General features: G+C 34.6%; 1 protein-coding gene across 1 annotated transcript in view; it reads right to left on the bottom strand.

Moving 5' to 3' along the window:
• The window catches only part of LOC116855373 (A disintegrin and metallopeptidase domain 3-like), a 113,404-nt gene that overhangs the window by 21,893 nt on the left and 74,504 nt on the right, over positions 1 to 17,007 (bottom strand). The window contains exons 13-16 of the mRNA XM_032838080.1: positions 6,767 to 6,865; positions 4,946 to 5,141; positions 4,393 to 4,483; positions 3,935 to 4,124 (exon numbers count right to left, since the gene is read on the bottom strand). Of these exons, the coding sequence (XP_032693971.1) occupies positions 3,935 to 4,124; positions 4,393 to 4,483; positions 4,946 to 5,141; positions 6,767 to 6,865 (576 nt within the window). The remainder of the gene's footprint in view (positions 1 to 3,934; positions 4,125 to 4,392; positions 4,484 to 4,945; positions 5,142 to 6,766; positions 6,866 to 17,007) is intronic.

Here is a 17,007-nt window from a genome sequence, read left to right as displayed (position 1 = left end):
AAATATATGTTTATAAAAAATAAAATTTAAAAAAAAAAAAAGCTTTCTGTCACATCCAGTATTAGACAAACTTGCATTATTGGAATAATGCCTATCTCCATGCAGTATAAATATATGTGTTTTATTTAAAATTTTATTACAATTCATAAGAGACATACTTTTCATCGTGTTATACATAAGATATAAGGTGTCCCCTCTTTCCTTCTTTCTGTTCTTTTCTGTTAAGATAATTTTTATAAAGGACCACATTAATAATAATAATATTTTTTTCCAACCACTCTGAAATCAACTGAACAACGTGGAGTAACAAATGAAAATGAAGTATATCTTTGATGAATTTTTTAAATAACCACAGAATAATTTCAATTCAAATTCACAGACATGGCACTCACAATTACTCCCCTTTTCCTAATAATGTGAGTAAAGGAGAATCAGAACAAGGCAATTAGAAGATGAGAGATTTAAGAACTTCCTGGGATTTCAAAATAAAATGAAGCCCACCAATGGGTAAAATGATTGAGGATCAACCACATCACATACAATGGTCAAGGAGAGAGCCTTGGTTGACCAGCCTACAATGCTTGGAGGATCTGCAGCCTCAGAGTAATAAGGAAAAGCAAAGGAAGAGGAGCCAAAAATGCAGTTTGGACAGGAGGGCCAAAATGTGGAATTATCCACAGAAGTGTCCACAAAACCACAGAAGCAGTTAGCTCTCATATTCACTACTAACCTCTCCATTCTCTCAATTATAAAATGCATTCCACAAAACAACTTTATCCCAAAGGGGAAAATTAAGGAAGGTATTTTGTTTCCTAAAGCAATTGAATTAATGGTGACTATAGATTTTGGACTTTGCAAGTGGTCTGTCCTTTAGGAGAATCACTATCCATTTAACGTTTTGGAAGTACCACGACCTAAATGGCTGGTTCCCAAATGAGACTGTCATTTGACAAATCCTTGTCACATGGAAAAGGCTGCCAGTTTTGTGTTTTTATTTTTTTAATTAAAAATAACGTGGGCGTAAAACATCATGCCAATTTATAGCTCCTACTGAACCAAGTAGGAAAAGCCAGTCTCCCTCCCTCCATATCTCAGTCCCTTCCTTCCCTTCTCTTTCTATTCCTGCCCTTTTCCTCTCCTTCCCTTACCTTCCTCTCTCACTCCTTGTCTTATTTCACTTAGCATATTCTCTTCCAGTCCTGTCCATGTTGATACAAAAGTTGGGTATTCATCCTTTCCATAGTGTATATGGACCATATCTTCTTTTTTTTTTTTTAAGGATTTTATTTATTTATTTGGCAGAGATCACAAGTAGGCAGAGAGGCAGGCAGAGAGAGGAGGGAGGAAGCAGGCTCCCTGCCGAGCAGAGAGCCTGATGCGGGGCTCGATCCCAGGACTCTGAGATCATGACCTGAGCCGAAGGCAAAGGCTTAACCCACTGAGCCACCCAGGTGTCCCTGGACCATATCTTCTTTATCCATTCATCCACCGAAGGGCATCTTGGTTCTTTCCACAGTTTGATGACTGGGCCATTGCTGCTATGAACATTGGGGTACAGATGGCCCCTCTTTTCACTACATCTGTATCTTTGGGGCAAATACCCAGTAGTGCAATTGCAGGGTCATAGGGTAACTCTATTTTTCATTTCTTAAGGAATCTTTGCACTGTTTTCCAAAGTGGTTGCCCCAACTTGCAATCCCACCAAAAGTGTAAGAGGTTTCCCCTTTCTCCACATCCTCTCCAACACTTGTTGTTTACCATCTTGTTAATTTTGGCCATTCTAACTGGTGTAAGGTGGTATCTCAATGTGGTTTTGATTTGAATCTCCCTGATGGCTAAAGATGATGAACATTTTTTCATGTGTCTGTTAGCCATTTGTATGTCTTCTGTCCTTTGCATTTTTATATAAACCTTTAAGTCAGTTTTTCAATCTCCACCAGCAGGACATCCCACCCCTACCAAAAAAAAAAAAAAAAAAGAAATAAAAACCTGCTGAGAGTTTGATTCTTGATGGTATCAGATTCATCATTGAGATATCATATTTTAAGAAATGAAAATTAAGAGAAAAATGGAAGTGACTAGTAAACTTGAGATAATTTTATTCTGACATAAAAACAATGATGAAGTTGCAAAGGAACATACTAGTACTGACTACATTATAAACTAATATGTCACCCTTTAAAAAATAATTTAAACTGAAAAATATTTACTGTAAATATGATGGAGTAAATACATAAATTTACTAACTTATTTAATCACTCATTAATATACACAAAATAGTGTTTGAGTGTGTGTGTGTGTGTGTGTGTGGTATAACACATAACAATACTTCAGTCTTTGTCCCTGGTTTCTGGCACAGAGCATATAAATCCCCTTGGAACTTCCTATGTGATAAGAATGTTTTCTGTTATTAGTCTGCTTCCAACCAAACCTGAGTTTATGTTTATGGGGTGACTTAGGGTGGAGCTTCTAGATTGCTTTTGGGTGGGGCTGGTTATTAAAAAGACCAAATGATTAGGGAGTTGGAACTTTCAGCCCCAGTCACAGACCTCTAAGTAGGAAAAGTGGTGTGGCTAGAAATTGAACTTGATAAAAACTTCTGAACATTGAGATTCAAAGACTTTCAACTTGTGGCAATGATGAGATGTGAGAGGTGTCCTGGACACTATGACATTCTCCTTGCCCCCTAACCCCCAATATACCTTTCTCAATGCATTTCTTCCATTTAGCTGTTGCTGAATTGTATCCTTTATAATAAACTGGTAAACATAAGTAAAATGTTTTCTTGAGTTCTGTGACCCAAATGAGCAAATTATCAAACCCAAGGAGGGGGCCATGGTAACCTCCAGTATTTATAGCCAGATGGTCAGAAGTATGGGTGGTCTGGGATTTGCATCTGGTCTCTAAAATGGGGACAGTATTATGGCACTGAATTTTTAAATTGTGAGATGTGATTTTATCTCCAAATAGTGTCGGCATTGAATTACTTGGAATTGTTGGACACCCAGCTCGTGTCAAAGAAAACACTACATAATATATATGTATATCATAATATGTATGTATATCTCAGTATATGTATATATTATGCATATCTTAAAATATTATATATCAATGTAAAATATTTTAATTAAAATGTGAGATAATTGTGCAGTGTTATTCCTTTGGTCAACTAATTTTTTAATTGTACCAGTTTAAAAATATTTTGTTCTATTTCTCAAAATTTTTAAGAAAAAAAATAAACAAAGCTTAAACTCTTTTATTATTGTGTCTTGTAGAAAGGCTAAATTTTTAACATATATATGTTGTGATTTTAGAGGAAGAATTAGGCAAGTTGGTCTATGAGCAAATAAATGTTTTAGTTTCACTATAATGAAAGTAATTCTCCTTGTCAATTTTAGAAAGATTAAATTCTTGGCTTTTTTTTTTTTGGCTTTTTTTTGTTGTTGTTATTAGGTTGTTCTGACCTACTTTTTTGGTGTATTATCTGTTCTTTTTTGTTCTTTGTTTACACAAATTTTTTGAAGTTCAGATCCTAGCCTAACAAAGAGTTTTAGATTCTCAAGTGTGAGAAAACAAGTTTAAATATCTATAGAGAAATTTATAATAAAACAATGATAGTCCACTAGCAAGTGTTCCTTTGACTAATAGAAATTCTGAGATTTGAATCTTAAGATCATGATAGAGTAACCAAAATTTATAACATTAATTATAAATGAAAAAATCTTTAAGTCTCTCTCTCTTTCTCTCTCCAGGAGGAACAGTTCTATATCTCAGTGGTATGTAGATTCAGTATGTCCAGGGAGGAAGTGAGTTCAGGGTTTTTCCAGACTCACATCTTGAACCTTATCCTCTCTTTTTTCTCTATCTCTCTCATGAACATACACAGACACTCAGATGCACACATATATGGAAATCGAGTAAAATTTTTATTTACCTTATTTACTCCACACATAGTGCCACTGTTCATTAAGGTAATATCACGACCTGAAGTGTGTGTTTCATTTCTTAAATATGCCGACAAACAGATATGGCCTCCAAGGTAAGTATATTGAACATCATAAGCTTTTATTGGTACTATTTCTGAATGTGTCCAGTGACAAACTACCTTTCCACAAAGGATACTCCTGTCAATAGAAGGCAGAAAAAAAGCTCATATGTCACTTAGAGACACCCTGTATTAAGTAATTAACAGTTCAAAACATGAAAATAATTCAAAATGTTTCTCAGCTCATAACATCAAAGTTATTCAGAACATATATCATCTTATGAAGTATAACAAATAAATTCATCTGTATATACTAGGTCCATCTCTCATTGGCATTATTTTTGCACGTGCATGCACACACACACACACACACACATTTGAAAAATTATAGTTATCTGAATACACACCCAAAATTACAAGTTGATTTTCCACAATTTCCAAAATTATCTGCTTGAAAATTCACTTCTTGTGTACATAAATAAGTAGAAACCTTAGCGACTGAAAATATAAGGTTATAATTACTCTTTAAAAAATTAATATAGAGATATCTAGACAATAGCCATGCCCTTCAGTGTCATCTACTATAAATATTTAGTGTCATCTCCCGGAAACAAAAGGAGAAACACTAAAAATTACCCACTTGAGAATAGGAAAATTTTGATAGGCAGAAATGACTAAGAAAGCAGTCATTTGCTCTCTTATCTACAATCCTAATATTCTACTCTTCTTTGCACCAATCATCTGAAACTTAATTAATACCTTTTTGTTTTGTTTTTTTTCCTATACTTATTAGGTCTATTTTGCCTCTTTACATAGTTCAAAGTCACACTGATTCACAATTTTATTTTCAAATTTGAATTTATACAAACAGTACCTCTTATGAAGGCTATTGGATAGATTACTGTCTTTAGAAAAACACAGTTTGAAAATGAGCCCCAGAAAAAAAGATACATCTATTACATTTGCCAAATAATTTTTCACATTGCATATCTGGATCTTGGCAGACTCCTTTAAAGCAATAAGCAGTCTTATTATTGCATGGTTCTAAATCAGCAGATTTCACATCAGGTACACAAAATATAGATGATCCATTGCAATATTCTGGAAAATCACATGGATCTGTCATTTTCCTACATAAGCGTCCTCTTTCGGCTATCTGTGAGACAAAGAAAAATCAGCCTTTTTTTTAAAGTAGTAAACCAAAAATGTAAAAAAAAAAAAACTTTAACAAGAGCAGTGTATTTCTGTCACTTCCATTATTATTACTTTTTTCAGTACTTAAGGTCAAATTATGAACTATCAATTTACTCTTAAGTAAAATAGATTGGAAAAAACCCAAATGTCCATCAATGGGTGAGTATATTAACATATCATGGTATATTCATACAATGGAATATTTTCAGTCATATAAAGGAGAACAGATATATATGCTACAAGGTGGATGAAACTTCCACACTATCTTAAGTAAAGAAAGCCACCACAAAAGGTCATACATTCTATGCTTCTACTTATATGAAATATCCAGAATAGGTTACTCCAGACAGAACACAAATTGGTGGAGGCTAGGGACTGAGGGGGAGAGAGAAAGGAGAACAACGGCTTCAAGGTCTATGAGTCTCCTGATTGAGTAAGGAACATGTTTTGGAACTAGATAGAAGTGGCAGTTGCACAATATTATGAATGTAGTAAATGCCACTAAATTGTTCGCCTGTAAGTGGCAAATGTTATGGAACGTCCTTTTCACCTTAATGTTTTTAAAGGCTCTACCATATGTAGCAATCAGCTCCATGTGCAAAAGAAAGGCAAGGGACTGTTGTAGAAAAGCCTTATTGCTCAATCCTGCTGATTTGGAGACAAAGGCCAAGATGAGCGCTCTGGTGACGGGAAGAGTGACAAGATTTATTGCTAAGTGGTAGAAACTCGAGGCTTGCCTCTATATTTATACTCCTTGAAGACAAGTGACCATTGGCTTTAATTACAGAGTGAAAGAAGCACATAGAATGAAAAAGAACACACATAGAACAAAGTAGGATGATGTTAGAAGAGCTTTCATTGACAGAGAACCTGGCTAATCTGAAATCTGGCAATCAAGATCTCTAATTAATCAGCTTCTATAATTGTCATTGACTCCTGAAATTGGCACAGAAAAGACAAGACACTACAATGAAGTGATCCCCAAAAACGAATCTTACTCAGTCTCCTTTCACGTGTGGCTACAAAGGAAAATTGAATGGACAACTTCCTAAGGGAAGTCAAAGATTCAATCTGGGAATCTTTGGGACCAGGAGTCCTTGCAAAGTTAAACTTCAGTATTAGATATTAGACATGCTACATGTTGCCAACTATTTTACATGGACTTCTTTTCTGCTATTCTCAAAATGAGATTACTATTATTGTTCGTTTATTCAAACATTGTATGTCAACCATGTTTTGGGTGGCTTATTTGTAATTTTGTCATAAGTTGCGTGATCATGAAGAGCTTAATTCAGGTATGACCAAGAGGAGTTCATACTGTCCAAATAATCTGGAATAAATATTAAATAATAACTGGATGGGGCCTGGGTAGATTAAAAACAGTGCAGTGAGAGGCACAGTTAAGGAGGTTGAAAAAAGTCAAAAGACATCCTCAGAATGTGGAAATCAACAGTGTATGAATCAGGTATATAAAGTTACATATTTGAAAGTTGTGTAAAATAAACAGTTTAAAAAATACTATAAAAATGAATGCACAAGAACACAAAAAATTATGGAAGGAAATCATGTAGTATTTTGAAAGCTTACCTGACATGTTTTTCTATCACAGCATGGTCCATTGCCACACTCTGCATATCCAATCAGAGTACAATCTAAAGGATTACAACATTTTTTATGACTGCATTCCTACAAACGAATATAAGAGTTAAATAATAGGAATTTTCAATCAAATAAATAATTGTATTTATTGTCAAAATATACAAAATATTTCACCAAGTTAATTATTTGAGTAATACTTTTCTATTTTACCAAACCTCCTCAAGATATCATCTTGGGAATATATAACAATTTATGGATGTGACAGAATAGAGATGCTAAATTATAACATTTTATTATACTAAATAATGTTTCAAAGAAAAAAGTTTGTCAATATCTTTTTAACTCTTAGCCCCTATATTAAACATTAATTCTATAAATTATTACATAGTAGAGCACAAATAGTAATGACTCCTCATAATATACTACTTTCTTCTTTCTACATAGTAAGAGAGATGTTTCACAAGACTGATAGTAATATTTAAAAATTAGTAAAGTGGATAGGCACAAATAGCTGTTTATATTTACTTCAATATTATTATTTTTATTACCTATGTGCTAAAAATTTTACATATCTGCACATTATGGTTTATTTTATATTTTTGTGTCTATATTTCTGTTGATGAATTTCTGTTTATTTCCTTTATTTATTTACAGTCTTTTCTTTTTTAAAAAATTTATTTTATCTTTTCAGTGTTCCAAGATTCATTGTTTATGCACCACACTCAGTGCTCTGAGAAACAAGCTGAGGGTCTGGGAGGGGAAAAGCATGGGGAGTTAGGTGAGACTGGTGGTGGGTATTAAGTAGGACACATATTTTCTTTATTTATAAGCATTATATTAATAACATTAACTCCTAGCCACTGACATATTATCACTATATTTTAAAATTTGTCATGATAATTTACTTTTATTTTTATTTTTTTCCTGGTAACTTCTTGATATTATGATACTGTAAAATTGCAAACTCATAAAATCTGAGAACCATAATCTTTTTTATCTGGTTTGTTCTTTAAGTTTATGGATAAAGCTTTACTCCACCTAACCCCACTAAATGTGTGAATTTATAGTATGTGTGTAAAATGTTAGTGTTATATATATGTATTGATTTATTTTCATTTTACGGTGAATTTTTTTACTTGCATATAGTTCACAGAATGTTACACTAGTTTCAGGTTTACAATTTTGTGCTTTGACAAGTTTATACATTATGCTAGGTAAATAAGTATAGCTACCAACAGTCCTCACACATCATTCTAAAAAATCGTTGACTATATTCCTTATGCTATACCTTTTATTCCTGTAACTTATTCATTCCATAACTGGAAATCTGTATCTTTCTCTCCCCTTCACCCATTTTGTCCAACCACTCACCATCCACCCCTCTGGGAACCATCAGATTGTTCTCTGTATTTATAGATCTGATTTTGCTTTGTTTGTTTATACATTTGGCATTTTTTTTATTCCACTTATGAGTGTAATCATATGGCATTTGTCTTTCTCAGTCTGACTGATTTCACTTAGAAAAATACCCTCTAGGTGTATCCATGTTGCCTCAAATGGAAGAATCTCAACCTTTTCTACAGGTGCGTAATATTCCAGTGTGTGTGTGTGTGTGTGTGTGTGTGTGTGTGTGTACACCGTTTTCCCTTATCCATTCATGCATTGATGGACACTTAAATAGCTTCCATATATTGGCTATTGTAAATAATGTTGCAATAAATGTAGGGGTGCATGTATCTTTTTGAATTAGTCTTTTTGTTTTGTTTAGATAAATAACAGTAGTGGAATTATTGGATCATATGAATTTTTATTTTCAATTTTTTGAGGAAACTCCACAGTGTACTTCACAATGGCTGCACCAATTTAAATTCCCACCAACAGTGTACAAGTGTACCTTTTTCTCCACATCCTCACTAATACTTGTTATTTCTTGTCCTTTTGATTGTTACCCATTCTTTCTGGCATAATGTGTCATTGTGACTTTGATTTGCATTTCCCTAATGATTAATGATGTCGAGCATCTTTTTAATTGTCCATTTGCCATCTGGATGTCTTCTTTGGGAAAATGTCTATTCAACTTTAAGTCAGATTTTTTTTGGTGTTTATATAAATTCTATATATATTTTGGATATTAACCCATTTTCAGATATACCATTTGCAAATATCTTGTCCCATTGAATAGGTTGCCTTTTAATCTTTTTTCTTTATTTTATTTTAATTCCAGTGTAGTTAACATACAGTGTTTTATTATTTCAGATTCCATACATCACAGAGTACACATCATGACAGGTGCACTCCTTAATGCCCATCACCTATTTAACTCATGCCCCACCTACCTCCCCTCTGGTAAACATGTGTTTTTTCTATATAGTTAAGAGTCTATTTCTTGGTTTACAAGGATGTGGAGAAAGGCGAAATGCAAACTGGTGCAGCCACTCTGGAAAACAGTATGGAGGTTCTTCAAAAAGTTAAAAATAGAACTAGCCTATGACCTGGCAATTATATTATGAGGTATTTACCCAAACAATACAAAAATACTAATTCCAAGGGATTCATGCACCCAATGTTCATAGCAGTGTTATCTACAATAGCCAAATTATGGAAGCAGCCATTGATGTATGAATAGATAAAGATGTGTGGCATATATTTATGATAGAATATTGCTAAGTCATAAAAAAGTATTAATCTTGCCAATTTCAATGATATAGACAGATCTAGAGTATTATGCTAAGCGAAACAAGTCAGTCAGAGAAAGAAAAATAAAAGGTTTTGCTTATTTGTGGAATTTAAGAAACAAAGCAAATGAGCAAAGCGGGGGTGAAGAGAGAGAGAGGCAAACCAAGAAACAGGCTACAGAGAATAAACTGACAGTTACCAGAAGGAAGGTGGGTAAGGTGATGTGTTAAGTATGTGGTGGAGTTAAGGACTACACTTATTTTGATGAGCACTGGGTGATGTATAGAATTGTTGAATCATTGTTTTGTACAACTGAAAATAATATTACACTATGTATTGACTGGAATTTAATTTTTTTTAAAAAGTCATTTTGTCTGATGCAGGTGTTGCTACTCTGGGTTTCTTCTGCATTCCATTTGCATGGTTAGTGTTTCTCTATCCCCTCACTTTCAATCTACAAGTATCTTTAGGTCTGAAATTAGTCCCTTGTAAGCAGCATGTGGATGAGTCTTTTTTAATCCACTGTGTTTCTTGGAGTGTTTAGTCCACTTATATTCAAAATAATTATTGATAGGTACATATTTATTGCCATTTTGTTAGTTGATATATGGTTGTTTTTGCAGCTTTTCTCTGATCTTTTATTCTCTTTATCTCTTCCATGGCTTGTTGGTTTTCTTCAGTGATATACTTGAATACCTTATTCTATTTTTTGCATATCTGTTCCTGTTTTTTTGATTTGCAGTTACTATTATTGTTATTAGTTATTATTATTTATATATAACATCTTCTGCATATAGCAGTCTATATTAAACTGCTGGTCACTTCATTTTGAACTCATTCTTTACTCCTCTCCCCTTTACATTTTAGATATTTGGTATATTTTATATCCTCTTATTTTATGAATGTCTTGATTGACTTTTACAGAAACACTTATTTTTACTGCTTTTGTGTTTTCTATTTTTCATATTCTCACTTATGGTCTTTCCTTTCCATTGAAAGGAACCCTGTTAATATTTCTTATAGAGCTAGTTCAGTGGTTATTAAATCTTTTAGTTTTTGATTGCTCGAGACACTACCTCTCCTTCTATTCTGAATAATAGCCTTACTGGATAGAGTATTCTTGGATACAGATTTTTCCCTCAACACTTTGGATACTTCATGCCACTCCTTTCTGGAAAATAACCTTATAGCCTTATGGGGTTTCCTTTGTATGTATCTATCTTTAATTCTCTTATAACCTTTAAAATTCTTTATCACAATTTTTTGCCATTTTAATTTCTATGTGTCTTGGTGTAGACCTCTTTAGGTTGAATTTGTCAAGGGCTCTCTGTGCCTCCTGAAACTGGATGTCTGTCTCCCGCCCCAGATTTGGTAAGTTCTCAGCTATTATTTCTTCAAGTACATTTTCAGCCCCCTTTTTCCTCTCTTTCCCTCTGGGATCTCTAAAATGTGAATATGATTATGCTTGATTGAGTCACTGAGTTCTCTGGGTGTATTCTTACTATTCAACTTTTGTTCGTCTCTCCCTTGTTCAGCTTGATTGTTTTCCATTGATATATTCCTCTGCTACCTGCAACCTACTATTTAACCCATCCATTGTATTTTAATTTCATTTATTGAGTTCTTCATTTCTGATATATTTTATTCTTTCATCTAGGGTCTCATTGATGTCTTCCACTTTCTTCTAAAGTCCAGTGAGTATCTTTATAATCATTAAATTCTCTATCAGGCATATTACTTATTTCTGTTTCACTTGGATCTCCTGCTATGATTTTGCCATGTTCTTTCATTTGCAACAACTTCCTCTACCTCATTTTGTCTACCTCTGTTTCTGTGTGTTAGGAAAGTCATCTACATCCTTTGTTTTTGAAAGTAGTGGCTTTATGAAGAAGAGGTCCTGTAGTGCCCTGCAGTGCACTATACTAAAATCTGTTCACCAGAACCTGGGCTCTTTAGAGGAGTCTCCTGTGTGTTGCTTCCATCCTGCTATTATTTCTGAGTATCTTTTCCTTTCAGTCTAGACTTCTGTGCTAAACCTCCGCCTGTTGTGGGCTGTTGTGTGCCCTTTGTGGTATTAATGAAACCCAGGTAGGCTAGCTCTCAGGGGACAAAACTTCAGGAGGGCTCACAGTAGGTGGTGATCTTAGCAAAATTTGCAGTGAGCTGCTAGTAGCCTGGATCCCCCAAAGTGCAGCAGTGGCCAGGGCATGGCACATGTAAGTGGCAGCAGCCAGGGCGCAGTGTGGGTGGCTGCCAAGGTGACCAGGATCATGCGGTGGCTGGCTGCAGTGCAAGGCATCTGTGAGCACAGGGGCTTGGCATGGGGCAAGGTGGTGGCTGGATATTTCACTCACAGCATTGGAGAAATTTGTGCTGAATCAGTAGTCTTAATTTGGGTCCCCCAAAGCAGGGTAGTAGTCAGAGGCATAGTGCATGTTAGCAGGAGCAGATAGGGGGATGCAATGTGTTATGTCTCTCAATCAGATGGAGACCTCCAAAGTGTGGGGCAATGATTGGGTGAAAGCCAATGATGAGGCAGTGAAAGGATTCACCCAACAAAGGAGTCAGAAGTTTATTGAATACACTGCAAGGGAATGGGGAAGGGAGGAATTCACAGCAAAGGAGAGGCTGTCTGCAATGAGACAGGGGTTATATTTAAAGTGGTTAGAGGCCATATTTAAAGTGAAAAGGTGAGGTAGTATTTTGGTAACTGTGCCTAGTTTTAAGTAGCCCATTGGTTAGTTAGGGTCTATGGATATTCTGAGGTGGGTCGCCTGATGGGACTGTGTTTTCAGCCAGGTGGTCACTGTGGGCCCTTTCTACATTCCATTGCTCGAGACTACCTAAAAGTAACCTCTACAGGTGGCATGCTGCAGTGGTGACAACCTGGGACATGTGATGTCTGTGTCCCTGGTAGCTGGGTGTGAATTGTGGAAGAAGTTGAGGCTCTGTGGTAGGTGGGTGGGGCACACAAAGCAGTTAGCAAAATTTGAGCTGAGCCATTAGTCCTAAACTGGGTCCCCTAAGCGATGGCCACCCCACGGGGGATGCAGTGCCTGGAGGCAGCTGTTAGGGAAGGTGTACAGCATTAAAATAATTCACACAAAGTCCATTTCTGAGGTTAGAAATCTTGGACTGGGCCAGTCATCAGTGCGTGGGGCACAGGGTTAGCAGATCAGGCAGCAAGCGTATATGTAGCACCACCTTCGCAGGCGGCTCTGCTCTGTGTTTATGCTAGGGGTTGAGGAGGAAAATGGCAGATGCCAGCTCCTTTGTTCCTAGAAAAGACCCCAACATGCTCTACAATCCTTATACAGGGATATCTCTCCAATTTGTCCCAGGTGTTGTACAAACTGTCCAATCTATATTGCCTCTCCGCAAGCTGTTGTCTTTTTAAGGGTGGGGACTCAGCTTCACTTGCCCTCCAGGCTGACTTTCAAAGCTCTAGGCTCCAAGTCCTCCTGGTTATGCAAACAGAGAGTTCAGTCCCTCTGGTTTTCAAGGCCAGACATTACAGGGACTCTTTTTCTCCATGATGCTTACTGGTGCTTTCCACTTTCCATGCCTGCAACTCCCTCCTGCAGGCAGGTCCCAACCACTGTTCCTGCCTTTTCTAACCTCCCAGATTTGGCTTCTCCCCTACATTTATTTGTGGAGCTTTTTCTGCCAGTCTTAAGATCACTCTCTGGTGTATTGACTCATATTCAGGGTCTTCTGTGATTCCATATAAATTTTAGTGTCATTTGTGTTAGTTCTGTGAAAAATGTTGTTGGTATTTTGATAGGAATTGTGCTGAAAATCTGTGGATTGCTTTGGGTAATATGAAAACTTTCACAATATGAATTTTTCCAATCCATGATCATGGAATATCTTCCCATTTGTTTGTGTAATCTTCAATTTCTTTCATCAATGTTGTTTCAGTTTTCAGAATATAGATCTTCCAGTACATCTAATATCATACTCAAAGTGGAAAAACTGAGAGATTTTCTTCTGAGATCAAACACAAGACAAGGATGTCCACTCTTACCAATTTATTCAATATAGTGCTAGAAATTCTAGCCACAGCAATCAGACAAGAAATAAGAGGCATCCATATTGGTAAATAAGTAGAGCAGATAACATAATATTTGCATACCACCTGTCTCTATTTGCAGATAACATAATACCACCAAATCCTAAAAATTCCACCAAATAACTACTAGAAGTAATAAATGAATTCAATAAAGTTGCAGGATACAAAATTAATACCGAGAAATCAGTAGTGTTTCTATATGCTAATAACAAGCTAGCAGAAAGAAAAATTTTAAAACACCATTTATAACTGCACCAAAAAAGAAAAAGAAAAAGAAAAACAAAACCTAAGAATAAATCTGTACTCTGAAAACTATAATACATGGAATTGTTTTTTTTTTTTTTTTTTTTTTTTTTTTTTTTTTTTTTTTTTTTTTAAAGATTTTATTTATTTATTTGACAGACAGAGATCACAAGTAGACAGAGAGGCAGGCAGAGAGAGAGAGGGAAGCAGGCTCCCTGATGAGCAGAGAGCCCGATGCGGGACTCGATCCCAGGACCCTGAGATCATGACCTGAGCCGAAGGCAGCGGCTTAACCCACTGAGCCACCCAGGCGCCCCATACATGGAATTGTTTTGAGTGGTATGTTGTAAGAGAAGCTGTAATGAGAGATCTTTCATCCAAAATAGTAGATAAACTTATCAGGTACCTTTATAAAACAACAATTTATTCCTGAATTTTTGTAACACCTGGTTTATCATGTAATATTTTATATAAAATTAGATACTGTGTCTTCAATACATTAATACAAAGTTAGTGTATTATTAAAATATAGCAAATCTTTATTACTATATAACATGTTTTAATTTTATAGGAGTCAGATGATATTCTTTTTTCATTTTTATATTTCAATATTAACAAAAGTATGTTATGCTTCACAATATAAATATTTTAATGAAAAATTATCAGGAGTATTTAGGGAAGATAGGGGATCAAATACACACTAAATATTAATGTGGGGGGAGCAAAAATCAATGACATCACAGGGAATTCCAAGGCTAGTATCAAAGAAGAGCCTATAGTAGAGAGTAAATTTTCACAATACTCAATGAATAGTATAAATCTAGACTAAATGCCTGGCTTAGAAGTTGACTTGTAAGGACACTTGTGCTTTAGGAATAAAATTCCATCATGGGACTGGAAGCCAAAACTTTATAAACTAGGTAGCCAAGGTTCATCATTGAGAAATCTGAGAATGAAAAGGACATTTTCTTTTCTCCTGGTTGTCCAAGCCATTATCAAATTCTCTTCAATATGCAGTATTTTACAACTTTTCTCTCTTTATAAATGTAATAGTATATGTTGAAAAATACTGAAATGTTCCTCTAATTTTGGAATAAACTCCAGAAGCATATTGTTTTTCATATACTCATTTCTGTTGATAATTCTGATTCAGCTATTTTGTAACTATTTTTCAAAATATAAATCAGTCATTCAAAATAACATTAATAGGAGGAGTGAACAAATTTCATGATTTAATTTTATTTCTATATGCCTGCAAAGGATACTGAGAATTAAAATTTTTACAAGTAGTCACTTTACAGTAACATTCAAAAACATGAAAGGGTTAACTTTAAGAGTTAAAGATACCTAAATAAATGGAACAATATGTCATGTTTATAGTTTGAAAATCATAAAATTATGAATATGTTCATTCTCCACAAATTCTATAGATTTTTTTAAAATCCCAATCAAACTTTCAGGAGGATTATTTTTTTCTTTAGGGGGTGTGAGTAGAAATAGACAAGTTGATTCTAAATTTTACATAGAAATGCGAAAACCTAAAATCACAAAACCTGTATTGATAAAGAAATACAAAATATGAAGATGCATTTTACCTGATTTTATGAATTAGGGTAAGGAAATCTGGTGTTGGTATAAGGATAGATATACGGAATAATGGAACACAAAGTATGTGATATACTGCTTTTCAATATAGATACCAAGAAAAAGATGATTTTTCAACAAATGGGTCTAGAACAGTTGGAAATACATACAGAAAAAAAATGCCCTGATACTTAACTTACAAATATTACTTAAAATGGATCATAGATATATACATAAAAGCTAAAATCAATAAACTTCTTGAATAATACTTATGAAAAATCTTTAAAATCTTGGGATACATAAGGCACAAATAGCATAATGCATAAAACAAAAAAAAATGATAAACTGAACTTGACCCAATTAAAAACTTTGACTTTTTAAAAGATATCATCAAGAAAATACAAAGCCAAGCCACATACTGGGAGAAAATTTTACAAAAGACTTGTATATAGTTTATATGAAGAATTTCTATAACTACATTTTAGAAAAACAACCCTATAAATATGAGCAAAATGTTTGAACAGACACTTTAAAAAGGAGAAATATGAATGTCCCATAATCATATGTAACACTGCCCAATATAATTAGTCATCAAGGAAATACAAATTAAAACCACAATGCACACATGCAAATGACTAAAATGAAAAAGACTGGCAATAATAAATGTTGATGAGGATAAGGAATAGCTACCACTCATACACAAGATGTTTGGAATGTAAAATAATACAATATTTGGGAAAGAAGTTTGACATTTTATTATAGATTTAATAGTAAATTAACATTATGACTCATCAATCTCACTCCTAGATATTTACCCAACAGAAATGAAAACATAAGTCAACAAAGATTTGAACATGAATATTCTTTGGAAATATTTTTCATAATAGTTACAAATGAAAATAACCTAAATGTTCATTAATAACTTTATGAATAAACACTTCATTATATAAATATAATGAAGACCACCTAGATAATCATAAGTCTTTTTTGTTGAAAACCAAAGATAAGGTCATAATGCCGTTGTCAATACAACACAGATTTCTACCGATCATTTGGCTAGGTATGGCAGGCAGAAGCAGAATTGGGCACTGATGTCTTCAGTGACAATGGGACAAATAATTAAAAAAAAGAACTACCCTATGATCCAGCAGTAACATACTGGGTAATAACCCAAGGATACAAAATACTCATTTGATGGGATACATTGCACCCCAAGGTTTATAGCAGCATTATTAGCAGTAGCTAAATTATGGAGAGAGCCCAAGGATCCACTGACTGATGAATGGATAAAGATGTAAAAAGATAAATCTTGCCATTTGCAATGATGTGGATGGATCTAGATAGTATTAAGCTATGAGAAACAAGTCAGTCAGAGAAAGACAATACCATATGATTTCCCTCACATGTAGAATTTAAGAAATAAAACAGTGAACTCAGGGGAAAAACAGAGAGGCAAACCATAAAAGAGACTCTTGAACTATAGAAAACAGACAGGGTTTATGGAGGTGAGGTGGGAAGGGGATGGTTTAAATGGGTGATGGGTATTAAGGAGGGCACTTGTGATGAGCACTGGGTGTTATACGTAAGTGATGAATCACTAAATTCTACTACTGAAACTAATATTATAATGCCGTTAACTAACTGAAATTTATAG

This window comes from Lontra canadensis, unplaced genomic scaffold (assembly GCF_010015895.1).
Source record: "Lontra canadensis isolate GAN:19392208 unplaced genomic scaffold, GSC_riverotter_1.0 scaffold101, whole genome shotgun sequence".
Lineage (NCBI taxonomy): Eukaryota > Metazoa > Chordata > Mammalia > Carnivora > Mustelidae > Lontra > Lontra canadensis.
Note: the sequence above shows the minus strand (reverse complement) of the source record. Positions and strands in the feature narration are given on the sequence as shown.